A 14,073-nucleotide genomic window follows, 5' to 3' on the forward strand; every position below is an offset into this window, starting at 1 on the left:
TTAGAGCATAGGTATTTTGAAAATTATAGAAAGGAGAAAATCTCCCCTTTTTTCCTCTTCCTTTAAGGCCTCTGGGGAGTTCGAACTGATTCTCCTAATCTCAATAAAAAAAAAAAAAAATCTACTTAACTCTGAACTGGCTTGGTTATCAGCTAGTTTCTAGGTATGTGGTTTTTATTCATAAAAGAGAAACAGTGCTTGTTTTAAGCAATACCAAACCCTCGGAGTCCTTTTCTGGCCTTGCACAGAAATAATAACAACTAATCACATTTAAGATGGTTTAAAGTTTCCTTTGCTGGATAAATGATTGAAATAATAAAATAAAAGTAAACTTTCCAGTGAACAAGTAGGGCACTGGGACCACTAACGCATGGTTAGTAACTTAACTGTATTTTTAATAAGAAACTGTTGGGTCTGTTTCTATGTTTTTAAATGTTCATAGACATTTAAAAATAGAATACATTTTCCTCTTTAATTTTCAGTAAAAACAAAGCAATACTTCTGAATCCCTGACTAGAGAGTCACTATAGCAAATCCACTAATTACTGATTGTGTCTTGTTTACTCACATGATACTTGCATGTTTTTCAAGCTCAATTCAAAGTTTGTTCTCAACCTAATGTCAGGGAACCTGCTTTCCTTCAATTTGTAAAAGATCCTCATAATGCTGAAATTTCTCATTTCCATTTGTATATAATACCCCTTAGGCTGAACTATTTCTCACGATTGCTTTCAGCGTTTTTCTCCTGCAGAGGTAAAAATATTTATGCCCAAAATGACTAAAAACAAATCAAGAAATGTAATCCACAGTTTAAATGTTAAGCTCATTTTGAAGTTGAAGCAATTCATAATTTTCTACCTTTAATTATCAACAAACATTACTTCTATCTTTTTCTCCCACTTGCTATTTGTTAGTATTCTCTAATTAATTCTTACACCACTGCTAAGCAATTCTTTTTTTTTTTCCTCCCATAAGAACAAATTTAGGAAAAAAAAATTATTGTAGACTATATTGCTTTTCTTTTCACCTTTAATAATGAAAACAGCTTACCTGGATCATGTGGAAAAGTGTGTATTCTTATAACTTAGGTTATTTTCTTTATTGAATAAAATAATATTTAATTATTTTAGGGGCATGGGAACAGCTCTCTAATCTTTTACCCTAAATTAAATTACAGGACATATTGTGGTTCTGGATAATCCACATATAACTCTTATAAAAACGTTGCTTCTCAACTATACTAAACAGAAGAATAAAAAGGGGCACTCTCAAATTGATCATTATACTCTTGTCAATAAATTTAAGTAAGATTTGGTAGATGAAATAAATTCTTGAATGTTATCAGTGACGTTTAGTTATCCAGACCCTTCCCCAGTACCTAAATTCAACAAATGTTAGATTCTTTACAATATAAAGAGTCTTTCTGTGGGGGATTTAAAATATGGGAAGGTTTTCTGCCAGCCCTAAAGAAGCTTCCATTCCAGTTAGTGAGAATATATATATAGACATATTACTATATTAGAGTTTCCTCAATGGAGATGTAATTTCCTACAATGAGTCATCATGTCAAGCACAGGCAAGTCTCATATACACTGTGGGTTTTGGTTCCAGACCACCACAATAAAGTGAATATTGCAATAAAACACAAAACTTTTGGTTTCCCAGTGCATATAAAAGCTATGTTTACACTATATTGTAGTCTAGTAAGTTTGCGATAGCATTATGAATAAAAAATAGTACATATCTTAATTAAAAATTACTTTCTTGCTAACCACTCATCTGAGCCTTCAGCAAGTTGCATTCTTTGCTGGTGGAGGGTCTTGCCTCGGATGCTGAAGGCTGCTGACTGATCGGGGTGGGGGTTGCTGAAGGTAGGGCGTCTGTGGCAATTTCTTAAAATAAGACAACACTGAAGTCTGCTATGTGAACTGACTCTGCCTTTTGTGACTGGTTCCTCCGGAGCAGGCAGTGCTGCTTGAGAGCATTTTAGTCACAATAGAACTTCTTTCAAAACTGGAGCCCATCCTCTCAGACCTTGCTGCTGCTGCTTTACCAGCTAAGTTTAGGGCATGTTCTAAATCCTTTGTTGTCATTTCAACAGCCTTCACAGCATCTCCACCAGGAGTGGTTTCCTTCTCAAGAAACCACTTTCTCTGCTCACCCACAAGAGGCAACTCCTCATCTGCTACAGTTTATCATGAGATTGGAGCAGTTCAGTCCCATCTTCAGTCTCCACTTCTAATTCTAGTTCTCTGGCTGCTTCCACCACATTGGCAGTTACTTCCTCCACGGAAGCCTTGACCCTCTCAAAGTCATCCATGATGTTTGGAGTCAACATCTTCCAAACTCCTGTTCACGCTGACATTTGGACCTCTTCCCCTGAATCACAAATGTTCTTAGTGGCATCTAGAATGATGAATCCTTTCCAGAAAGTTTTCAAATGACTTTGCCCAGCTCCATCAGAGAAATCACTGCCTGTGACAGCTACGGCCTTATAAAGTGTATTTTTTAAACATTAAGACTTGGACATTGAAATGACTCTTTGATGTTGTGTTAGGAGGCATGAAAACAATGTGAATCTCACACGTCTCCATCAGAGCTCTTGGGTGACAGGTGCATTGTCAATGAGCAGTAATAATTTATTTTATTTTATTTTATTTTATTTTTTTGAGCAGTAATATTTTAAAAGGAAACTTTTTTTTTTTTCTGAGCAGTAGGTCTCAATAGTGGGCTTAAAATATTCAGTAAACCATGTTGCAAACAGAAGTGCTATCATCCAGGCTTTGTGGTTCCATTCATAGAGCACAGGCAGAGTAGATTTAGCATCATTCTTAAGGGCCCTAGGACTTCTTGGACGATAAATGAGCATTGGTTTCAACTGCAAGTCACCAGCAGCACTAGCCCCTAACAGGAGAGTCAGCCTGGCCTTTGAAGCTTTGAGGCTGAGCACAGACTTCTCCTCTGTAGCTATGGAAGCCCTAGATGGCGTCTTCTTCCAGCGTAAGGCTGTTTCATCTACACTGAAAATCTGCTGTCCAGCGCAGCCACCTTCATGAATGCTTCTAGCTGGGTCTCCTGGACACCTTGCTGCAGCCTCTGCGTCACACTGGCTGCTTCACCTGCACTTCTGTGTTATGGAGATGGCTTCTTCCCTTCAACCTCATGGACCAACCTATGCTGGCCTCAGATCTTTTTTCTGCAGCTTCCTCACTTCCCTCAGCCTCACAGAATTGAAGAGAGCGAGGGCCTGGCTCTGGATTAGGCGCTGGCTTAAGGGAAGGTTGGGGCTGTTTTTACTTTCTATCCAGACCACTCAAACTTTCTCCATATCAGCAATAAGAATGTTTGGCTTTCTTATGATTCACATGTTCACTGGCAAAGCGCTTTTAGTTTCCTTCAAGAACTTTTCCCTTGCATCCACAACTTGGCTAACTGATGCAACAAGCCTTTGGGCTTGTCTCGGCATTTGACATGCCTTCCTCAGTAGATTTAATCATTTCTAGCTTTTAATTTAAAGTGAGAGATCTGCAACTCTTCCCTTCACTTGAACACTTAGAGGCCATTGTAGGGTTACTAATTAGGCCTAATTTCCAGGAATAGGGAGGCCCAAGGAGAGGGGGAGAGACAGGGGAAGGGCTGGTCAATGTAGCGGTCAGAACACATACATTTATTGATTAATTTGCCATCTTGTATGGGTGCAGTTCATGGTGTCCCCAGATAATTACAGTAGTAACACCAATGATCACTGATCACAGATCACCATAACAAATATAACCACAACCAGAAGAGCTTCAAATATTGTGAGAATTACCAAAATGGGACACAGAGACATGAAGTGAACCAACGTTGTTGGAAAAATGGTGCCAAGAGACTTGCTCTATGCAGGGCTGCCACACACCTTCAATTTATTTTAAAAAAAAAAAGGTAATATCTTTGAAGCACAATAAAGTGAAGTACAATAAAAGAGGGAGTCCTGTATTTTTCCTCTAACTGTATTACAACAGTAAGAGAAAAAAAAAATCACTATTGGTCCAAAAAAGACAAAGTATGGTAGCTATGAATATGAGAACATATTTCTTCTTTGTCTTTGACTAATACAGTACTTGGAAGGTTGTTGGAAATAAGCATTAGAATTTGGGGGGAAATCAATTTGAAACTTTATCTTGTTTAATCATATTGAAAACACATTCCACATAGAGGAGGAAGCCGAACAATTACCTTTAAAATTGGGTCTGATTCGTGCGTCATACCCTGACGTCCTCCCCATTAACTTGTCCAGAAAGTCAGAAGGCGACATTGGTGCGCTTCGAGATCTTGCACTATCTGTTTCCTTTGTTGCAACCAAACTACAAATGAGAAAAAAAATATACAGAGTTTACCAAAAAAAAAACCAAAAAAAGTCTTCCTAACAGCTGTTACTTAGAAATACAAAATAAAAATGCTAAGCAAAAAAACCTTTGAGAACAAACAAAAAAGGTTTTATACACTATATAGTGAATATTATCATAACAGTCAGGTATGTATAAAATTTACAGTCAAAATTTATAAGTTTTCACATGGATTCAGCCCAAAGGTCAGAGGCAACAATATTTCGTGTTAAGTCTAGAAACAAAGCCACTCTAAATCATTAGGGTTTCAAAATTAGTGTTTACTCAAACTTGATTTCTGATTGCAATTTTTAGCTAAAGTTATCCTAAGTGATTCAGGCATCAGAAAATATGAATGTTCAGCTGATACGTGACTCTTACTGCTTTTATAGAGGGAAAAGAATCACCTGTAGGGCTTTGGGAGTTTTTCTTAATAATAATAAAACTGTCCTACAGATTAAACAGCAGTGTTCTTCCCTTCAATTACAGCGAGCGCTTCCTGTGTTAGTAACATGCTCAGGTGAACTCATCCTGCTTTCACTCTGTGCCGCTCTTCTGCAGGACATTTTGTCCAGATCTAAGACTTGTGATGGAGACTGAGAAAATACCATAAATGCAGTCTGTGCACTTGGCTGTTACCTGGTGAGACCCTGTGTCTGGGGAAAGAGACAGGATCATTGCATTTTTTCCATTCAAACCTTTCCCTTCTTATGCAGCTGCTCACTCCAGGAGCCCGCAGGTGCAACAGCACCCCTGCCCTGCTCCTCATTTATCTAGGTTGATCCACAGGAGGCCTGGGCCTGCCTGCTAACATCGAATGTTTCTTTTTACCCACAGAGCTTCGCTCAGGAAGGTGAAGCAGACTTCCTGGGCACACATGTTTGAAATATATATATTCAAGCTGATGTTACTTCCTGGAGACTGTCAATCATCACCTCTTCCCAGCTCTGTCACTGAGCTCAGAGCACTGCCTGCACCTCTGTGGTCACTCTCAGTAGTATCAAGTTAGGAAATTCCTCCTGCCAGGATTCCCAGCAAATAGTGACAGTGAGCTTAGAGCCATCACCATTAAACTGTCTACCACATACATTATAATCAGTAATTTATAAACACAGCTGTGAAATGCAGCATGAATGATAATGTGGGAGTGGTGTCCCTGAGAACACAGCACCACAGTGGACAGCACCCACTAACTGCTGCCTAGTCCTGGACATGCTGAGTCACGTATCTGCCCGGTGACTCTCATTCTGTCTTTCTTGCTTCCTCTCCAAATAGGGGTGAAGCTTCTCTCGCTGTTCTGCGGGTTCCACATTACTTTGCAACCCTTTATCTCTGATATTACTGGTCAGTTGAACTCCTTGCTGTTGTGATCTCTGGAAAGTTTATTCTAATGTCATCATCATCATCATCATGGAAAGGAAAAAAAACAAAACAAAACTACTCCCTTCTCAGTAACTCCAGAACTGTCCTCTACCACCTGGTTTTAAGTCACTTTTCTCTGTCCTCTCAAGCAGGACTTGCTCATTTTCCATGGCCCAAGAACATACTGCTGCTTCTAAGCCATTCCTTATATTTTCTCTGCAAAATCCTTCCTTTCAGTTGTCAGAAAATGCATGTCTATATTCTCTTACCAAAAAATTAAACCAACTTATCCGGATCTGAACTAATAATATTCTGCCCCTCAGCTGTTAAAAATAACCCATAACTACGGGCGCTAGAGTGACAGTCCCTCAGGTTTGCACTGAAGGGGGCAGGTTATCATAGGCCACCTGGGTATGTTGCTGCCCGCAATGGCATGCTTCCTTCTGAGAGAGATGCTGCGGTGCATTCGATCGCAGACAGAAGAGAGAAGGCCATGTGGCCGCCGAGGCAGAGATCAGTGTGGTGCGGCCACAGCCGAGGGAAGCCAGTGGTCAACAGAGGCTGGAAGAGGAAGCGACAGATTTTCCCCTAGAACCTCTGAAGGACTGTGGGTCGGTTCACACCTCACGTCTTGTTTTGGGCCCAGTGAATTGATTTTAGACTTCTGGCCTCCAGAACTGTGGAAAAAAATGATTTTCTCTTGTTTTAAGCCACACCGTTAGTAGCAAATTGTTACAGCCGTCAGAGGAAACCGGTAGGAGCTTTCCAGTGAATTTTTCATTTCAGTCACTCTACTTTTCAACTCCAGAATTACTCTTCCGTTCTTTTGTAATCTCTGTCTCTCTGTTGGTATTTTGTGTTTGGTGAGATTTTATTGTCATTCTTTCTTTTCAGTTTTTCGGGCATGGCTTCCTTTAGTTCTTTGAATGTATTTGAAATAGCTGATTTCAAGTCTTTGTGTAGCATTTGACGTTTCTGAACTAACGCTGTGAAGCCTACCTTCCTCCGTGTATATGACCACGGGAACATCCGCTCAGTGGGGTTACAGATCCGCTGATGACTGCACAGGGATTTTCTTAAATTCCTAGTGCCAGTAAGTCTCCCAGCATTTCCCGGGGGCCCTGTGTTCACGGAGTCAGGCTTCCACACTGAGTCAGGCAGCTGACTAATCTGCCTTAGCCCTGACCGCCTATTTGCACAGGGCCCAAGGTCACCGGAGTTGAGAGCGCAGGGTCTTCTCGGAACTTCCCCGAGCACGCGCACAGCCCTGGGTGTACTCGTTTGCTAGGCCTTTCTTAGCAAAGTGTCACGGCCTGGGGGGGCTTACACAACAGAAATTAATTTTCTCACAATTCTGGAGGCCAGGAGTCCAAGATCAAGTTGTTGGCAGGGTGAGTTTCCCCTAAGCGCCTCCCTCCTTGCCTTGCAGATGGCCACCTTCTCTTCGCTTTCACGTGGCCCTTCCTCTCTGTGTGTCTGTCCTAATCTCCTCTTCCTAGAAGGACACCAGTCAGATTAGATTAGGGTCCACCAATACGACCTCATGATACCATAATTACCTACAAATAAAGTCGCGTCTGGAGACATTGGGAGTTAGAACTTCACCGTGGGAACTTTGGAAGGATGCGTTCAGCCCTTCGCACTGGCCGCTCACAGCCCCGTGCGCATGCGTGGACTTCTAGCTGCCTGGGACTACAGGGAGCTTTTCCAGACGCCTAGGGACTTACCTTCCACTGCTTCTTCTTTTACGCTTTCTGGCTAGTCTGTTGTTTTCACCCACGGTTCTCTACTGCTTCAGGTACCCGTGAAGTTAAACAACTGACAAAATCCCCAGGAAAAAGCCTTTTCAAACCGAGTGAGGTCCGAGTTAGGCGAAATAAAAGCAGTCTCACAAGTGGGGTCTTCCAGAAAAACCTTCAGATGGGTCAAATAATGACGATTTTCCAAGAATATTGTTTTAAAGATATTCAGACTCCATTCTGTCCCCTCTGGTGGCTGCCAGGCTGCTTTTTTTTTTTTTTTTTTTTTTTTTAACTGTAATTGCAACCTACTGGCTTGCAACGCTACTGCGGGGCTAGAGAGAGGGGGTGGGAACAGGGCAAGTTAGACCGCGAGAAATCCCACTCTTCTTCCCAAGATTCAGGTGTTCTTCCCGATTAAACTACTTCATGGATTCCTGCAAGTCTCTGATTAATCACAAGAGTTCTGAAAAAAGCTGACTGTCACCTTTTTGACAGTTTTCTCACTGCTTTGACGGAGGAGATGATTTACGGAGGTCACTGTTCCACTAATTTTGCTCAGATCACCGCTCTGACCATGTCTCCCTAGGTTTCTTTTCCTATTTGTTTTATTGTATTTGTGTTTCAAAGAACAACACTCCTCAAAGCTCCAGCCATCTTCTCTCTCTGGATAATTGCATTTCCTCCCATAGTAACAGCTAACTCCCATAACACTATTTGGTAGACTTGAAAAAAAAATGTATCTTTTTTCGCAAGTAATATAAAGATTTGCTTTTAAAAGAAAAGATACAGAGATTACCATTTGGGTCTCCCCAAGATGAATAGTCAACAATTGTAACTGACTAAGTATCAGTAAATATTCTATTAATAGAAGAGCGAGGAGAGGGAGAGAAAGAGACAGACAGACAGAGTGAGAAAGGAAGAAAGAGTTAAATTCGCCATGACAAGTGTTAACTGGGCATTTTCAAAATTTGGTTACGTTTTTCCAGCTATATGAAGCCTTAGATAGCACGATAAAGAAACAAAATTATGAAGGGCAGCAAATGGAGTTAAGATTTACACTGCATGTCTACAATTTTAACAAAGTGAAATTAATTTGATTTCTTTAGGCAGATAAATACTAAATTTTAAAAAAATAATGGATTGCATTCATATAGTACCTATCTTTCAGAAAATCTGCCTTTTCTTAATAGCTTTTTTAACTTCCTTATAAAATAATTTTTTTTCAAATGTTACATCTAACATTAATCTTAAAATGGAATAAGAACATTTTAAAAACCACATCTGCTCATATCCTATCAAGCAATCATTTATTTATTGTAATGGGCTATTATAAAAGTTTGATATTTGAACTAATGTGAGGAATAAGGTATTGGATAGTTTCCAGGAGTGAAGTTAGAGATGTCCACTATATATAGGTTTTTTGGAGGGGGCGGAGGTATTTAGTTTTACTTATTTACATATTTTTTTAATGGAGGTACTGGGAATTGAAGCCAGGACCTCATGCATGCTAAGCATGCACTCGCCCACTGAGCTATACCCTCCCCGTCTACTTTTTCTTTAATTATTACTCCACACTCTAGCAGTGGTCAACACTGACATCTAATGCTATGTGATGTACTTGCTGTTATATGTCATCATGCTACCTAAGAATCCCTGGAATTCTGCACACCTATACGAAGATAACAGGGTTAAAAGTCAACGTGTAAGATCTTCTGTAGTTAACGTGATATGATTCTGCTCATGGGCATTTCTTCACTTGACCTTGAACACCGTGGAGATAACAGCACAGCAGTTGTGTGCTGTGCTCTACCTGCTTTCTCTGTGTGCGCCAAAGAGCTGAATGCAAGCAAAATAATTTACCCCCATCTCACCAGATCAGTAGAGAGCCTCTTCACAAAGAACACACACGCATTTGATGCGCATTGTCCCAAATTCCAGGTTGAATATTTCAGATTCTATTACCGAGCACTGTCTGCTCCCAATGTCTCAACTTATTTGAATAATTAAATAATAAAATCAAGATTATTATTGTCTCAATAAGATAAAATAATTCTTGATCTTCCTTAAAATAAATAACTGATTCCTATTTACCTTTTTAATCTTAATTTTTTGACATATTCAAAAAAACAGTAACTGGGCTACTACAATAATCACATAGTCATGCCCTCCTGAAATCTGACCTGACATTATTTGTTTTAAAATTTCATTTGAAATACATTCTTATTGCCAAAAATGTTATATACATATTATACACATTTTACATATGTGCTCTTTGAAATTATTCAGGCATGATGCCAGGTTCTTTGGAAAGCATTGATAATGGTTGTTAAATAAATGAATGAGTGAGGTTCAGTATTTAGTCTTTGATATATACACATGTATATATAATATCCTTAGCATTCAACTATTTTAAAGGTGAAACAACATTTTTAAAGGTTATTACAAAACGTTTTTAATGACCCATCTGCTGTTGAAATAGTTTCTATTAAAAATATGAATTTTCATTATTTATGCAATTAGCAATTAAAATAAGCTGAAGAAAGGAAAACACAACATTTCCTGTCACTACCATAGTCTAGGATGGAAGAAATATATCACCAGTAAATGATCTTAGAAAGCTGAGTCATTTCCTCTCATACCAGGAAATCTATTAAAATCATCTATATTCTAAAACAAATATATTTTACAGTAATATGTGCTATTATTTTTCTATTTTTAACACTGAAAATTTTAAAATTACTAAACATTTAAATTAAACAAGAAATTATAGTTATTTTGACATGATACTTAAAAATTCGTAAAATCACTAATGTAATTTAATTAATGAGTTGAGAAGAAAACATGAAATCACTTTGGACTGGGAAGGAGTGAGGGTAGGTTGGGTGAGATAAATCATTTAAAAAATACAATACACAATTTTTATAAGCCTTTTATAAACTGAGAGATTCATTAACAATAAAATTATACTGCATTTTTGCTATATAAAAGTGTCCTTTCTCATGCCAAAATGTGTTTAAATATCTGTTAAATGCTGAAACGATGAATTTTGAGTTCTCATATAATGTATTCGGTGCGAAGCACTCTGCTAGGAACGGTAGAGTATACATAACACAAATCTGATTCTGCAGAGTGTTCACAGTTCAGTCGATTACTCTGGGCCCATCTGGAGTCTACTGGGAATCCTTGGAAAGTATCGGGGCACAGAAGCTGGAAAGTGAGATTATAGTGAGAGGAATGGGAGGCCAGCTCCCTTTTTCCTGCCACTTTAAGCAAAATCTTCAAACCTGTTATAACCCTTTGAAGAATATGAAAATGAATATATGTATGCATATGCATGGCTGGGACATTGTGCTGTACACCAGAAATGGACACACTGTAACTGACTGTACTTCAATTAAAATTTAAAAAAAAATAAAAATAACCCTTTTATAACAGGGAGTCACAACCACAATCTACAGAATAATGCCTATTAAAAATGGGAAAATTCTGAGCAGAGCAAGAGTCCAAATTTCTCTACTAGTTATGTCTCCTTCAATGACACAAGAGCCATTCAACAACTTAGAGTCAATTGATTTTATTTCTAAAGGTTCATAGCTTTGACTCAAAAGGAATTATCGTCAGCAAAACTGCATTGAGTATTTGGCTAAAAAGCATTTCTGCACAGTCTACCCCTTCCTCTTCTGAAAATGGTGGAGGCTGTGGCTTTGGGAAGACTTCCCATAACCCACAACGCTTGCTCTGGTGTATTTCTCCCGGAACGTTCTTGGCTGAGACTAACACCATGTGCATATTAACAGACTGTCTTCAGAGGACTGTAATCATTTAAGAGAGCTTATGGTAATAAATACATACATAGTATGAGGGCATGTGACCAGATTGGACTCTGATTTTTAAATAGCCAATATCATCTATACATACACATTCGACAACAGCTTTTTGTAAGTTAAAATTCAGCGTAGGGGGAGGCAATGGAAGAAATCTGAGATGAATTTGGAATGGATTTTGGATAAAAAACCTTATTTATTATCAAGTACTTTTTTTGGGGGGGTCTAAATCTCCTACTTTCAACAAAGCTGTCATATTTATAGCAATTTACTAATGTTGTTGGTAAATTACTCATGATCAGTACTTCTGAAAGAAGCAGCTTTGGATATTTTAGAAGTCTTTTATTTATGAAAAGCTCAGAAAATATCTGCGCTAATTTGCCTGCCACCCACACTTGGCTCTTTTTCCCTATGCTGTTCCAAATACCGAATTTACTATTAACTTTTCTAGGATATGCGGACTCACACAGTCCCATCAATGAACTTTTTAAAAATTTAAGTATTATACATGTTCTTATTTTTATAAAGACATGCCACTTGAAAGTTCAGAGACTTCAATTTCTGAGAGACTGGGAGAAACCTATTTTATCAAGCATTGAAGTCGAATATCAAAGTTCATCAAAAAGGTAAGTCCCCCACCTTTTATACCTCTGTTCCTCTCAATGAGACAAGAAAGTAAAATATAACCACTTTTGGAGGACAGAAATAACCCCTAAATATAGATGCTTTAAAAATTAATAAATTTGTCAGTACTTATTTAACTCTGCTAAATGCACCTTAAAATTGAGAGAAAATATGAAAACTGTAATTGGGAAACAAGACGTGGGTTGGGATGAGTCTTGGCACGTGGGGCCACAATCTCTGTGTGTCTCTTGTCACGGTTGATTTGCACAGAAGGAACAGTGACCAGTAAGGAAGAAATCAGTGTCCAGACTCCCAGGACGGAGGTTTGGGGTATGAGGGAGAAAGACAGCAGACGACATACTGTATCTCTTTATAAACCAATCCTATAGGGTTACAATTCTTTGTGGAAAAAAAATTGTCACAGTTATTTCTTGGAACTTTCTAAGTTGTAGGAACAAACAAGTTATATTTCAAGCCCCACTTTGGAAACTAAAACACGCAATGAAAGAGATGAGCATCCTTCCACTTCTTTATGGCCTCAGCCTATTTATGGGAGAACTGAAGGGAAACTGGGACATCTGGGAACAACGTGAAGTTTTGAGTATCTTACTCTAAAGTAAGCAGTGTTTGCCATGATGACCCAGGCAGTGAAGCAGGCTTTAGGTTGATTGTTTGATATTAATTATTTTAAAAGGAGGCCAAAGTGGAAGAATATAAAGGGACTTTTCTAGAATACCTTTTGGGACTCAGAGAAATAGCTAAAAATTAACAGGGTTCTGGGATCTTGATTCTTGCCCCTGTGGGCAAAGTACCCGTGAAATATGATTCTTTTTAACGTGATCTCACTTCTCCCTGCTGTTTTGAGGCCTGGGCTATTTTAATTAACCTAACAATAAAAATGGTAGCTTCTTCCTGTCTCTCAGGCACATTATTCATATATATATGAACAACTCTTCATAACAACTTTTCTAGTTAGATATTATTACCTATGTATTACAGATGAAGAACATAAGGTCTAGAGAGGTTTTTTGCCAGGCCACTCAGGTATTAAATTTATAAGGCTTTATTTTAATTTTTAAATTGTAATTTTTTATTGAAGTACAGTTGATTTACAATGTTGTGTTAGCTTCAGGTGTATAGCAAAGTGATTCAGTTTTATATATACATATGTATATATACATACATTCTTTTTGAGATTCTTTTCCATTATAGGTTATACAGGACAGTGAATATAGTTCCCTGTGCTATACAGTAGGTCCTTATTGTTTATTTATTTTAGATATAGTAGTGTATATGTTAATCCCAAATTCCTCATTTATCCCTCCCAATAAGCCACTGGAAACAACTAGACAAGATTAAAAAGAAAAAAACTACACTGGAGAGCTAAAAACACAGTGAAAAATCAGTCACACGGCTAAGACCTAAGACAAAGGAAGCTCACAGAAGTGAGCCAGGCGCTTAGAGCTGCGTTTCCCTTAGGGGTGGCAATGAACTTCAGAGTCGTAGCTGAGTGGTTAATAATGGGTGCACAAGTTTTAAAAGCTTTCTGGATTTAGGGGGACAAACAGGAGTGAACTCCTATGAGTTGGCTGGAGGTCTCAAAGAATTACAGCTGATGAGTAAAAATGAACCAGAAATATAGAAGCCTTAGCAGGAAGCTAAGCATAGCCTGGAATCGTCTCACTTTCTGAAACTGGAATAAAATAATCACAGATTGCCAACAACCTAGCTCTCTAATAAAAGAAAACATAAATCAAACTCCTGCTATTTCCACACCAACCTGTTTCTTTTCCATTCTTTTCAAACTTGGTTAATGGCAACTCCATCTTTGGTTTTCTCAGGATGAAAATCTTTGACATTCATCCCTTGACTCCTCCGTTATCTCACATATCATATCCATCCAGCTGGCCCTCCCTGCTAATTTTATCCATAATCCAACCACATCTCACCTCTTCAGCTTCTCTCCTACAACCTCCCACTAGCTATTATCTTTGCCTGCAATACTCATTGGTGTTCTGTTCAGCTGATTAAATTCTACTCATCTTTATGATCTTGGTTTAAACATCATTTCCTCAAGAAGCCTTACCTATGCTCTCTCATTTTGCAAAATCCTGCTACAGTATTTCTCAGATTTGTCTCTCATCGACAGCACTT

General features: G+C 38.5%; 1 protein-coding gene across 2 annotated transcripts in view; it reads right to left on the bottom strand.

The window, feature by feature from the left end:
* Nucleotides 1–14,073, bottom strand: part of GLRA3 (glycine receptor alpha 3) — a 139,784-nt gene that overhangs the window by 100,853 nt on the left and 24,858 nt on the right. For both annotated transcript variants that reach the window (XM_032470877.1, XM_032470876.1), the window contains exon 2: nucleotides 4,219–4,346. In XM_032470877.1, coding sequence (XP_032326768.1) covers nucleotides 4,219–4,346 — 128 coding nt within the window. The remainder of the gene's footprint in view (nucleotides 1–4,218; nucleotides 4,347–14,073) is intronic.

Source organism: Camelus ferus, chromosome 31 (assembly GCF_009834535.1).
Source record: "Camelus ferus isolate YT-003-E chromosome 31, BCGSAC_Cfer_1.0, whole genome shotgun sequence".
NCBI classification, from domain to species: Eukaryota; Metazoa; Chordata; class Mammalia; order Artiodactyla; family Camelidae; genus Camelus; species Camelus ferus.